At 48.8% G+C, this 13,628-nt stretch overlaps 1 protein-coding gene across 1 annotated transcript in view; it reads right to left on the bottom strand.

The window, feature by feature from the left end:
- The window catches only part of LOC119442044 (prolow-density lipoprotein receptor-related protein 1-like), a 219,829-nt gene that overhangs the window by 24,905 nt on the left and 181,296 nt on the right, over positions 1 to 13,628 (bottom strand). The window contains 11 exon segments of the mRNA XM_049662961.1: positions 370 to 439; positions 1,190 to 1,692; positions 2,680 to 3,296; positions 3,709 to 4,441; positions 6,761 to 6,976; positions 7,979 to 8,144; positions 9,190 to 9,366; positions 10,020 to 10,264; positions 10,747 to 10,925; positions 12,072 to 12,346; positions 13,475 to 13,603. Coding sequence (XP_049518918.1) covers positions 370 to 439; positions 1,190 to 1,692; positions 2,680 to 3,296; positions 3,709 to 4,441; positions 6,761 to 6,976; positions 7,979 to 8,144; positions 9,190 to 9,366; positions 10,020 to 10,264; positions 10,747 to 10,925; positions 12,072 to 12,346; positions 13,475 to 13,603 — 3,310 coding nt within the window.

Raw genomic sequence — 13,628 nt, 5'->3', positions numbered from 1 at the left:
GGAAAGAAGGCTGCGACAGCTGGCGAAAATAAAGAATGGTGTGTGAACAATACAGACACACGACAGATGGGCATATCACGGACACCAGTCGTGACCCATGACAGTTGGGAATCCGAGTAATGAACGAATGGCTTTGCAACCTGGTTCAGACTCCGGCCAAACAGGATGTCCTCAGTCACGGGGCAATTACCAAGCTTTCTCAAGGAAGCTGCCAAATGCCCGCTGCTTGCACTAGTATTGGAGCCAAACACTAAGAATGTGATGCAAGCTTTACATTGTATGACAAAGTGAAAAGGAAAAGGAAGAAAGAAAGATGGAAAAAAAGAGAGATCACAGCACTAAGTAAAGACATCAGAAAAAAGAACTTGCCTGCAGAAGGGCTGACGGTTGTTGCCAAGCACACAGGTTCCTCCACTAAGGCAGTTCAACTCGCACTTGGCTGTCACAAGAGGGAAAATGTGCAGAAAGTTGACACAGTGACTGCATGAACCTTAACACTTGGCAGCAATTTATTTGCTTGTGCTTAAAGGTCAAAAGTGATTTCGCTGACAATGATGCGCAGCCAATTATAAATGCTAAAGAATGTCAGAAGAGCACATTACTGTTTAATTCGACCCACTGGATAATTCAATCAAATTTGTCGGTCCTGCCAGGGTCGAATTAACGGAAGTTAACTGTATATCTGCTTTTTGTTTCATTATCAGCTATTCAGTTGTCAAGTACGTTCCTTATTTCCTCAGCGCACGCACACACACGTAGTCTGCGTTCTGTCCCGCTGCACCACACGCTGCTTGCTCCGTCGATTACTTCACTCACTCAGTTCGTTTTCACGCGCTCCCCGCATGCCGACCGCGCACACACGCCTTCCTTGTTACCCTGCCCGCCACACACAGTTGCCTACCGTCTCGTGCCTGCTACTCTACACAGTTGCCTACCAACTCGTGCCTGCAACTCTACGCCACCCGGAGTCAGCCCGGTACCCTCACAGATGCCGGCCCCCTTTTATCCTGTGTAGAGGGCTTCCAAGGCACATGATAAAAGCCCATCTGGTCTGTATTAGCGAGGCCTCTCTGTTTCCCTGTAGCCGGGTCTCTGAGTCTGTAGGTATTGCGTCCAATGTGTGCAGTCACTGTAAATGGCCCTGTGCGTCGAGGGGCAAACTTGGCTGTGAATCCAATGGCTGCCTTACTTAGCGGATGCGTGTCCCAGAGAACAAAGTCTCCAACCTGGAAGGTAGCTGGAGTGCGTTTTTTGTTGTAATACTTTGCCTGGCTGGCTTTTGCCAAAGTTTGGTGGTCCTGAGCAAAGGCCCAGGCATCTCGAAGGTACACATGCAGTTCAGCAGCTAGGGCATGAGGCGCAGAAGGGGGTACCTCGGTGCCAGCTGCCTGATTGTGATGGCTCCACGGGTTCCGTAATTCCCACCCATAGCACAAGAAGGCAGGCGTAAAGCCAGTAACTACACTTTCAGACGTGCGCATTGCAAACGCCACTTCGGGCAGCCTTTTGTCCCAGTCCCTGTGGGAAGTGCAGTAGCCCACCAGGCATTGCTTAACCGTTGCATTATGGTGTTCCACAGTCTGTCCTGCTGGTCTGTATGGGAATGTGTGGCTCTCCTTGATTCCGCAGTGCTGAAGAATGCCGTTCCACAGTTTGCTTATGAATGGTTTGCCATTGTCGCTAGAAATGGAGCTAGGCACACCATGCCAGCAAAAAATATGGATCATTTTATCAATGATCAATTTGGAGGTAGGCGTACGTGCGTTACCATATCGCCATCGACATTTCAAAATGGCCGCCTCGTACGTGCTTCGAGCCTAGCTGCCGTAGCTTCCTCTATGTGCTGTAGTATGTGTGCTTAGGCATTAATCTACCATCTGCCTTCCCGTTTTCTGCATTTGTTCTATCAGCATGAAGTGCAGAGTTCATCGTGATGCCGAATTTAAAAGGAAAGTGATCATGTGAGCGGATACGGAGAGAAATTGGGCCACGTCACGGGAGTTCGGAGAATCCGAAACCTGCGTGCAGGACTGGCGCAAACAAGAGAGGATTTTCGCCAGCAAAGCAACGTGGAAGGGTTTTAGTGGCCCGAAGCAAGACTTATTCTGTGGCCCTATCTTGGAAGCGATCTGTGACGGGGAGTCTGCGTGCGCTGTGTTTTTGCCGCTTACCGTTAGTGTTGAAGCGAGAGCTGTGCTAGCACAAAGGTCAATTCGCTCGCCGTTGCTGCCGCGCTTCGCCACTCCAGTGTTTAGAAAGCGAGTTTCCACTGTTTCCGTGGTCATCGAGCGAGATGTGTTGATGTTTGCTTGTGCGCGCGTGACACCATGCTTGTTAATTTAGTTAGCGAATGTTTATAAGTTTATACGGCCGATAAAAAGTACTATCCTTACTTCGTATAGCTGTCTAATAATTTGCTATCGCAATCGATGCTTTGCCTTTAGGGCGAAAATGCAACATTTTCCTTTTTAATTCATCGCAACTTTAGTGCATTGGGAGTAAATGTTTTTTCTTTTTTTCCAAATAAGAGAAAGCTTTATTTCTGTCTGAAAGCATGAGGTGCACGGTACTGTAAAGTTTTTTTTTTTTCTGTCTTTTGTCCACGGAAAACGGGTGCGCGTTACAATCGAGGGCGTGTTAGAATCGAGTAAATACGGTAATGGGAAAAGCTCCACAAACTTCGTGAACTTGTCCAGCACAACCAGGATGTACTTGCGGCGCCGATGGGTTGTGGGCAGTGGCCCAATAAGGTCCACACTAAGCTGCTGCATTGGGTGGGTGGCCCATGAACTGTCCATCAGTACTTTTGGTTTTTGCCGGTGAGGTTTGAAAGCCTGGCATTGCTGGCAGCTGCGGATGTAACAGGAGATATCGGAGCGGATATCGAGCCATGTGAACCGGCTCTTCACACGTTTCCAAGTTTTAAAGAAGCCTAAATGCCCACTTAGGGGGCGGTCATGCTCCATTTTCAGTGCCATGTCTCGTAAGTGTTGGGGAAGCCAGGCGACCTTACATTCACAGACCGTGTACATAAGGATACCACTGTTCGAGATTTCGCTGTCATCAGCTAGGTCCTGCACCCTCTTGGACTCTTTAGCGTCACCAGGTAGCGAGCCAGACTTTAAGTATTGCAGCAGCTGCAGCAGCAGTGGATCCTTGTGTTGTTCCAACTGGAACTTTGCAGTGTCGGTGAGTGGGGACACATCAGTCACGTCAACGGGGGCTGCTAGTTCAAAACGAATGGTTTGTTGTGGCTCTTGCACTTCAATTTCAAACCAGTCCTCTGCCAAACAAGGCTGAGCAGATTCGGCAGCAGGGATGAGCACCTGCTTAGTGCATCCGCTGGGATGTTGGCCCGTCCTTTACGATGCCTTATTCTTGGACAGCATAGTTCTTTTCAGCAGCGCTGAGGGTCCTGCTTATAAATGACACAGGCCTGAGTTCCCCTTGGACTTCCTGCAACAACACTGCCGATATGCCAGTGCCACTGACATCTGTTTCAATCACAAAGGGCCTGTTCAGGTACAGGCAGTACCTGAACTGAACAGGCAGTACCCGTCGCCACCTCTCCTGCCAGCGTTAGCCTCATAGTCTCGAATGCTGTCTGTTGCTCGGCACCCCAAACCCAATGGGCTCCTTTCTTGAAGAGAGCTGTCAGGGTCTGGCTTTGCCAGAAAACTAGGGAATAAAATTTCTGTAGTATCCCACAAGGCCCAAAAACATTTGGAGCTCCTTGACTGTTTTAGGGCATGGGAACTCTGCAACTGCTAGCACCTTGTCCGGGTCAGGTTGACATTTGCCTGGAGAGATTACATGACCAAGGAACTTTAATGCCTGTTTACAGCATGTAACTTTGCTGGAATTGATTGTCAGACCTGCAGAGCCAATTCTTCGCAGTGCCTCATCGATATGTTGTAGGTGGTCCTCAAAAGTAGCTGAATAAATGAGCACATCGTCAAGAAATGCCATGCAGTAGTTGTGTTTTAGGCCTTCTAACACTTTGTCCATGAGAGACTGAAATGTTGCCGGCCCACCTGCTACCCCAAATGGCATTCGCTTAAATTGAAACGCTCTTCTGTGGCACAGGAATGCAGTCTTCGGTACATCTTCGGGAGCAACCGACACTTGAAAGAATCCCTGAGCATGGTCGAGTCTTGTGAACCACCTAGCGCAGCCGAGCTGAGCCAGTACCCAGTCTGTGTGGGGCATGGGGTATACTGGCACAGTTATGATGGCATTTGGGGTCCTGTAGTCAACCGCAAGGCAATATCCTCCAGTTTTCTTCTTTACTAATACAAGGCCACTGGCCCAGGAACTGGAGCAGGGCTCAATGAGGTCTTGGTCTAGCAAATCTCGAATACACCCATCAAGAATTTCTCTCTTTTGGCTGTTAACCAGGCGCTGCCTGTGTCTATTTTGTGAACCACCAGGGACGTGCAACCTGGCAGAGTGGTAAAAATATGGTTATGGTCTGCAAGGATGTTATTAAATTTCTGCTTCTGCTCCTCCCGAAGGTTCTCTCGACTACACTCCGTGGTATTGTGGCATACATCCTGTACATCTGCAAAAAGTGCCTGTAGAGAGCTGGCCACATTTTCATCAGGCTCTTCACCTTCCTTATCGCATTGCAACGCTGCCTTACAGACTGACAGGGGTCGGTGTCCAGCATCTGATGCACATGGCCGCTCGGTGTCTTTTTAAATTTGATGAGCCCATATGGGTCAGAGTGCAGTGACCATCCACCAAGGCCCATGTGGAGAGAAATACCTGTCACCTCAAGAAAATCCCGCCCTAAGACAACATTGTGACACAGCTCTGGCAAAAGAAGGAAACGCTGCTTCCTGGACCCACCTTGCCAACGAATACGACAGCGAACCTATTGTGCAGTTTGTGACCAGCCCTGAGCAAGCCTCAGGGTTCGTGCTTCTTCCCTGAAGGTGGCTCCCACGCATTTGGCCGCTGCGATGGCATGGCTACCTATTAGCTCACGCTTGCCCCAGTGTCCATGAATGCATAAAGGACACTGTTACCAATCAACATTTCAAGCAGTGGTTCTTTGTTTCCGGCTGTTGCGAGCACTTGCAGGGACGTCGCGTAGCCGTTGGCCGGAGAAGCGGCTACGCTTGTCCATTTCCCGGGCTTGTAGGTGTCCCGGTGAATTGCAGTGAAAACAGCGGGGTTGGCTGTGTGGTCTAGCAGTAGCGCATTGACGTGCACTGTGGCCAAAACCGCACATCGCCGACACATGATACTGCGGTTTGGCGGCTCAAATCGCGGGATACCCTGCGTCGCTTGAAACCCGAAGTTCTGAGGCGCTCTCTTGAGTTGTTGTGGTGTGCCGAAGTGCAGGTACCCTGGGTGTTCGGCGCGCGAGCGAACGGCACAGGTGAGGGGTTCCACTCCGGAAGGGGGGGGGGGGGGGGGGGGCGCCAGTGCGAAGCGTCGTTGACCGCAGACACTCAGAAGCCGAAACTGCTGCAGGCTGCAGCTGCCACTCTCGCTACTGAGCTGGAAGGGTTTGGTTGGGCGTTGCAGTGGTGTGCGGAGATGAATAGACGAAGGCCAAATCAGTTGCTGCTTGTGCAATACGTGGTGGTGGTGGGGGTGCTTAGCACAGGCGATGCCAAGCGCATTCCATGATAGGGACGGCCGCCTTCGCCATTTCTTGCAGATTTATGAAGCTCATGCTGGCTGTTAGGTCTTGGAATGTCGGATGCATTTGTCTCCGCTGTGGGGATTGAGGGAGGCGCCGGTGCCATTGCGCGGGCTTCACCTGTTCTGCCATCCCTCGTCTTCGTTCCCCGCCCACTAACTGGTTCCCGCGGTGGCGCTGCGCACGCGGTGGTTTGCGGTGAGGGCGGGACGCTGATGTCACTACGCAGCCGCGTCGGCTGCTAGCGGCGGAGCGTGGCTCTCTTATCTCCGGGACCAGCGCACGATACGTACATGCTTTCCTCTCGTCTGCCGACATCTTTGTGACTAGGACTGGGGCTCGCGCACGGTGCCTTTGCCCGTGCAGGGAGCGCGTACTTTGTGCTGATCCCTTTCCCGACGCTAAGCCGATGAGCGGTGCCTAGCGCTCGCGCGAGGTCATACCACGCCGAGCCGCACTTGCCAAAAGCCTAAGCCGAAGGATATTGCCCGAGCTCTCGCGAGTTGACCCATTGGTTATCGCCAGAGCAAGTAGCATAGCCGCCGGGACTTTTCCTAGCGGCGGGTCCCAGCTTGAGACTGCTCTCGCCGCGACGTGCTATAGGCGCCTGTTATTATATTTTCGCCCTGGTGCGGGACCCCTTTGGTTCCCCGCCGCGCGGGCGTTTGTGGAGTGCTGGTGCCGACAGATTCAATAAACGGTTTCCGTCAACTCAGGGCTTTACTGTGTTTTTGTGTGCGTCGCTCGGTAGCCCCTTGCGGCCTCTGAGTTCGCGCGCGAGCGGTGCTGGAGGCGACGGCTGACGCGGCCCTGTGGCTCGCTAAGCTCGAACCTGCGGTGGTTGGTCTCCTGTGAGACACCAAGAACCCACACCGCATGCGTTCCACCTTTTTGGCATCTTAAACATGCTCCACTATACGGTCATAGTATTCGGCAATGACGTGAATGAACTGCTTGAGGTTTTCTGCCGGATGCTGAATGCGCTGATCTAGCTCTGCTTTTAGTTTGAACTTGTAGTCAACGGTGGTAAACTCAGCCGTAAATTTGGACGCGAAGGACTGCCAGTCGGGGCGCCAACCTGAGAAGCGCCACTATTGTTTGGCTGACCCCTCCAACGTTGCTGGAAGCAACTGCAAACGGTGGTCAGGGGGGATCTCTGCAATATGGCAGTACTCCGAGTACTTCTCCAGAAAGTCTTGCGGCGAGTGTCGGTCCTGGTAGCCACTGAATTTCGGCAGTGGAACGGGCACACCTTTGATGTTGAGCGCTGGCCCCGCGCCGGTTGTCTCGTCGGGCCTAGCCATGCTGGTTGTCTCGTCAGGCCTAACCATGTCGTTGAGCGGCGTGGTGTGCAGAATTTGAGCTATACCAGCCGCGAGTCTCTCCCTTTCCATTGTGGTCCCGGAAGTCGAAGCCAACAGTCCTCGGACGATCGAAGAAGGCAGGAGAGGCTGCGCAACTGGCTGGGTGGCACTAGACGATTCTTGGTCCTCCATGTTAGGTCCGGTCGGATGAGCCCCCACTTGTCAAGTACATTCTTTATTTAAGGAAAAAGTCCTCAGCGCACGCACACACACGCAGTCTGCGTTCCGTCCCGCCGCACCGCACGCTGCTTGCTCCGCTGATTACTTGACTCACTCAGTTCATTGTCACGCACTCCGTGCATGCAAAGCAGCGCACACACACCTTACTTGTTCCCCTGCCCGCCACACACAGTTGCCACACACAGTTGCCTACCGTCCCGTGCCTGCTACTCTACACAGTTGCCTACCGTCTCGTGCCTGCGACTCTACGCCAGCTAGGCGTCGGCCCGGTACCCTCACACAGTTACTGTACCAGAGTTAGTCTCACATGCTTTAATGCCAGGTCTGGCCTTTAGCACCAATGAACCAGACAAAGGATGCAAATGAGGGACGCAGACATGCACTTGTCTATATCCCTTTCTTGCGTCCTTTGTCTGGTTCAGCACTGTGTAGAAGGATGGAACACCAACTAGCCTGTTCTCATACACTGTATCATCATACTGCATGCAAGGAAACAGTGTCCTTGGCAGAGCGCTTTTTCATTTTCTGTTCCAGCCGTCCAGTGCACAGATAACAAAAAAACATGAGGCTTGAATTGGTGATGGATGTAACCCTGACATGGAGTAAGCCCTTCAAGCTGCACATGCATATGCCAATGTGTGTGCTTTTCCAAAATATTTCGTTTACTGCAAGTGGTCATGGCAGATCCGGGCTTCAGATTACGAAACATCTCGCATGATCACAGTAATTCTGGTTCGTAATCACAGGCTCTGCTTAGTTCAGTTACTGCAGGTGAACTCACCATCTGGTGAGGGAGGGGTGGGAGCCACAATAGTGCAAGCAGTTGTGCCAGTCCACTGTCCTGGTCTCCACCATGCCATCCGGACAGAGGCAGCTGAACTCCTTGGAGCTGCGAAGCACGCACAGGGCACCCGAGCCGCAGGAGTTCTTGCTGCAGGGGTTGTTCACTGCGAACAGCAAAGACGGGCAAACATTACGGGCAGGTACATGTTATCTTCTGTGGAGAATGCTGCCCCACTGTACCTGAGTGAGCCTCAAACTTGCAGTAAAGAATCCATACCAGTTTAACATCTACAGTTTCAGCATCACAACAGTTAAGTATTTCTAGATCTGGGGGATGCACACGAACGGGTAATCGGTGATCTAAGATGTGCAGAAAACAAAAGTAATGCTTATGAAGGCTATCACGCTAGCTGCCCTTGTGATGTGCTGTCAGTACTATTTTGTGGCATCGCATCAGCAGTCATTGGCAGTTGAGTCATGCATCTCATGACTGTTTCACCAGCAGCGGCTTATCAGAAGTGGTAAGGTGGCCAGCGAGCGACCAACCAACATGAGCGTCTGCAATCCTCATAACTTCATCTGTGCACTTACAGGGCAAAAGAAAGATTGCCTGTCTAGGAAAGGCGCTGGAATGAATTTGTGCAATGCGGCTTGTACGGGCAGCAATTCACACACGTTAAAAGTTTGAACTGGTATTTCTGGCACAAACGAAATTACTGTCTTTGTTTCAGTCTAATACAACATATTTTTGTTTAAATATAGGCAATAGGAAACACACAGGTTAGTTTAGATTTGAGAGTGGAGTGTGGAACATGAATCATGTGTCAATGCCACCATTGCTTGGAGCCTGGCAGAACAAGACAGATGGAGAAAAACACAAGGAAAGGCAGGGACGTTAACAAGACACACTGTTACTAATGCGAGTCACTGTTGCAAGCCATCACTAGCCAGAAGACACTATTTTGAATAACAGCGCAAGTACTTCCACCTGCACGCTGTTATATATATTAAAAAAAAAAAAAAAAACACGCCAAACGGTGACAAGCGACTAAGAATTAATAAGAGAGACAAGTGATTGAGTGGGGCAAGCTAGACAGTGCATAAGCTTGAAGTCAGCTTTTTTTTTTTTTAACATGTTTCTTGAGTATTGGCTTTGATTACTGTAAATATGTTAACAATCAAAATCTCAGTGAGGAGAAGAGAACTCACTTGGTGCACTCTGCTTGTGCTCTTGAACAATGACCACGTCAGTGGCCCTGTGTAGGCCACGGATGAGGTAGGTCACTTTGCCCCCTCCAAACTTGCTGACGCGCAGGATGGCGTTGCTTGGGAATGTGCTGATGTAGAGGTTGTCCTCAAAAACGTCCACTCGATAGGGGCTCTCATCTGCACAGTACAGAACTATTGAAATCTCTCCAGGAAGCAGCCTTTAGGTGGGCCAACAACTCCTCACCAAGACGCTTTTCACTTCACAGATCAATGCACATATTGACTGTGACAGTCCATGATGATGATGATGTAAAAAGGACAATGCGCACAACACAGTGCTTATCATGCTTGAGTCTGATAATGATAGGGGACTGACTATAAAGAACAAGGAGGAACGGGTAAGCATAAATGCTTCAAGAAACTAATTCCCAGCCCACTAGCCCAGGAAACAGGAGGCACATGTGCATGAGTGCACCTACAAAAAGGGAGGGCATGTGAAAATTTCGATTAATGTCACTTCTGGCACAATGAAGGATCCCCAGCACAATTTGCAAGGTAGCGTATGACTTTTCTAGTAGCAGCAATTGTGCTTTATCCAAGAAAAAAGGTCAGTGGCTTTTCTACACGGTATCATTTGAATTCTATGTCTCTATTTACACTGTCAGTTTCTAATTCATTGCGATGCACCTGTGCAAGAACTATTCAAAATGCAAGTGCACTCTAATATAGACCAATGTTTCTTCAGTACTACTGGATGTTAATGAGTATCTCAACTATGTTAATACAGGACAGAAGGAATAAGAAAATGAAATAAGCTGAGATAGCTTTACCATGTGCATGTGCAGTGTCATGAGATGTCCTGTTGTAAACAATGTGACGCAATTTGCCGTCGAAGTTGGCCGTCTCCACCAGAGATGCCTTACGGTCAGCCCAATAGATGCGGCCTGCTGCATGGTCCACTGCAATGCCAGTGGGCCAGACTACACGTGCATCCACCAATGTGCGTGGATTGGAGCCATCTAAGCCCGCACGACCAATTCTAGGCTTCGAGCCCGTCTCTGTCCAGAACAGGTATCTGCGCAGATAAAGACGCTCCAATGAATGATGTATCAGATTATATTACGAAAAAGAGATGCAAGAAGGGCCACCAGAAAATGCAGGTAGTGGAAAATCAGCTGCTTCTTGTTAATTATTACACACCTCTCACATATAAAAATGTGACATTAGAAACAATGTAAATTTAATTTGTTTATCAATGTACTTGCTGGTGCCACACAAAGACAGTGAGCCAGCAAAAGCCAAACGACACGGCACGTATGCCACAGCAAGTATTCACTCACCTTATTAAATTACTGTGCCGTCAGCTTACACAGTGCTGAGGGGAACGGTTGATGCACAGTTTTGTATGTGTATGCGCATGGTAGCAAAATACAGTTATCACAGGCATTGCATGCTTATCAGACAAACAGATGGACAAGCTGACAAGCAAATTTTTGGATGAACTAAGACAGCCTAACTGACAGTGCTTAATTCAAGACCATGACACAGTGAGCGCACCCAGAGTGAGGATCCACAGCAATGTCGCTGGGCTGGTCTAAGTTCTCGGAGATGAGAGTTCTTCGCAGGCGGCCATCCAGGGAAGCGACAGAGATGCTGTGCTCCCCTGCATCCACCCAGTACAGCATCTGTCCGACCCAATCCACAGCCAGCCCTCTTGGCTCAGTCAGGTTGCCCAGCTAGGTAACAAATAAATGAATAAATAAGCAAACAAATAAACAAACAAACACTATGCGGGTGGCTGAAAATGGCTCAGAAAATAGAACAAATCAGCATTTCAATCCACAAGCGAGGCATCAAGTGGTGCCTCCTTCACGACAAAGCACAATCCTCACCTCACTGCATCATTCTGCCTATCCCACTGACTGAAATAAATGACTAGAATCTTGATCCGCATTTTAGTGGCAGAGTTGCGCTCACTTTGATAGGCACCCATTCTGGCAAAAATGGTTAGCATTTTACAGCTCAAATATCTGTGCAACTATGTAGCACGCTTGTCAAAAATCTGTATCTTCTATGAGAGAATGAAGAGTGCCGCTTAACATTTGAATTTTCATCCATGTGCACTCTTACTGTTAGTAAGTGGCTACACGCTTGCAGTAATGTTACTGTCACGTGTACTGGATGCACCTGAAGCTAAATATAAATCACTAGTTGTTACAGATCAATCTGCAGATGGGCCATATTTGCACAAGTGAGAATCCAGGTTTTGTAACTACATGCCTGACCACACAAAGTAGGGAAGAATGAACGTTTACATCAGGCCCGTAGCAGCCCCCCCCCCCCCCCTCCCCAAATTTTAATCTTTACTGAAAATAATTACTGAAAAATAGGTGCTTTCCACGAACAGTCAAGGCCTTCAGCAAGTGCCCCCCCCCCTCTGAAAAAAATTCCTGCCTACGGACCTGGTTTACATGACCAATAAGTCAATTTTCCAGTGTTGCATTATTGTCCGACCATTTGTCCGACCAACGACAGCACTGTTTCCCATTTGAACAAAGTTCTGTATGTCCGCACGAGTGCTCTGTATCACAGAAGCTGCATTAAGCATCTTTCACATCTTCCAAAAAACTCATATTTTTAAATTTAAAGCATGTACCTGTTGATTTGAAAAGTGACTTTGCTGCTGTTGTGGTGTATAAAAATTCAGGCTCATTAAAAAAAATTATTTTTTTGGCAGCAGGGATTGCATCGTAATTTACACATGACCAAAGAAAGCTGAAGAACAGGTTGCATGAAGTTCAATACTCAGTGCAGCATGATGCTGCTGCCTGCCTTTTTAAAAGGACACCACCATTCGTGTAGCAGCAAACACGTAGACTTACCATTACAGCAGCGTCGCCAGCTGCTTGTCGCTTGCGTCGGGTATTTTCCGTTCTTTGGGGCAGCGGTGAAAGGTGCCTGCGGTAAATGGCACCCATGTGCAAGCTGGCCCAGAACACCAGCGTTTGAGAGTCGTTGTAAAGGAGGTCGACGGCATGGATGCGGTTTGAAGGGTCCAAGTTGCCCAGCATGCCTTGGCCGTCTTGGTGCGACGACTTGTATGGGTCCACGTGGCGGAGCTCATTTTCGCTTGCCACGAGTAGGAAAGCTTTGTCTCCTGAACAATGAGTGCACCACTATGTTAGTCAGGCCAATTAAAAGTGCAGTTCAGCTCTAGAACACAAGACTTATGATGAGCCCAGTCCGCAAAACAAAAAGGTTTAAATCAATTAGGTCAACCAGTGCCACGTTTACACCAGCTGACAAGCCCCAGGGTAAATTTAAGGGTGATCATCCTCAGGCTCACATTTTGGAGCAGATCAGCCAGCGTGGCTAAGGAATAAAACTGGTCAAGTTGTTGCAGTTGCTTTAGCCCATACATTCTGTAGCTGCAGCTGCTGCTTTAACATTCGTAGCACCCTGTACCTGTGCTGTACTTGCACAATGTGTCCCACCATCTAAAGGGGTGGTGGTTTAGGGATAGCGTCCGTGTTGCTTTTTTTTTTTGGCACTGCACAACTTCAGAAGATATGCTGTTAGGTAATTGGGGGAAAGAAAAACAAGCTATATAGCCTGCAGAAAAATGCATCCACCCGCTTTGTTGAATTCAGGTTGACTCACTTATTTAATTTCGCTGTCTAGTGAAAAGTGCTTCATAGTTCAGGTGGGACGGTGTTTGAAATATTGCCCAAGAGAAACCACCGGACTGGCACTTTAGCTACAGTTGGTAGCTCCAACGGTAACAGTCAGTCGTTGCTACACATGCTAATTTTTTACAATGTGTATGCACTCAGACGGCTCAGTAGGCAAAGCAACAGAAAAACATGTGAGGCTTCTTGCATTTTAAATGCAGGAGATGGATGTGTGAGCTTACCATCACTGACACTTATAGGTAAAAAGATTATATATCTGGTAGGAAATTTTTTTTATATTGTAACGTGATGGCTGTGCGATCTTTATGAAAATTGAATCTACGATTACCAAATAGTACATCTTGCTATGCATACATTTATAATAAAAAAAGAAAGTTTGAAGAGCTCTGTCATGTCCACCTTTCTCCTACTTTTTCCTTTCAATATTTTCACCAGGTAGAGTGTATATCAGCTAAGCAATTAGTATCATGTGGCTATGCATAGCCTACCAGTCAGAGCCTTCTTGCTTTTCTTCATTTAGGCTTACCAGCTTTTCGCCTCTCACACGTTTTCCCAACAACATGCTCTGCAGTCTAAAGTAAATATAAACATACCTTGTGCCACACAAGAATTGTTGCGTCTGTGGTCTTTGACAAAACCGTGAGCACAGCTGCAGCTGTGGCTTGAATTCTTCTTGATGTTGCAGGTCTGAGAACAGGTGCCAAATCGGCAAGGTCCCGTGTCTACAAGAGAGCAGCAGTGTCAAGT

The sequence above is a fragment of the Dermacentor silvarum genome, chromosome 2 (assembly GCF_013339745.2).
Source record: "Dermacentor silvarum isolate Dsil-2018 chromosome 2, BIME_Dsil_1.4, whole genome shotgun sequence".
Taxonomy (NCBI): domain Eukaryota; kingdom Metazoa; phylum Arthropoda; class Arachnida; order Ixodida; family Ixodidae; genus Dermacentor; species Dermacentor silvarum.
The sequence above is the reverse complement of the archived record's forward strand: the minus strand, read 5'-3'. Positions and strand labels throughout refer to the sequence as shown.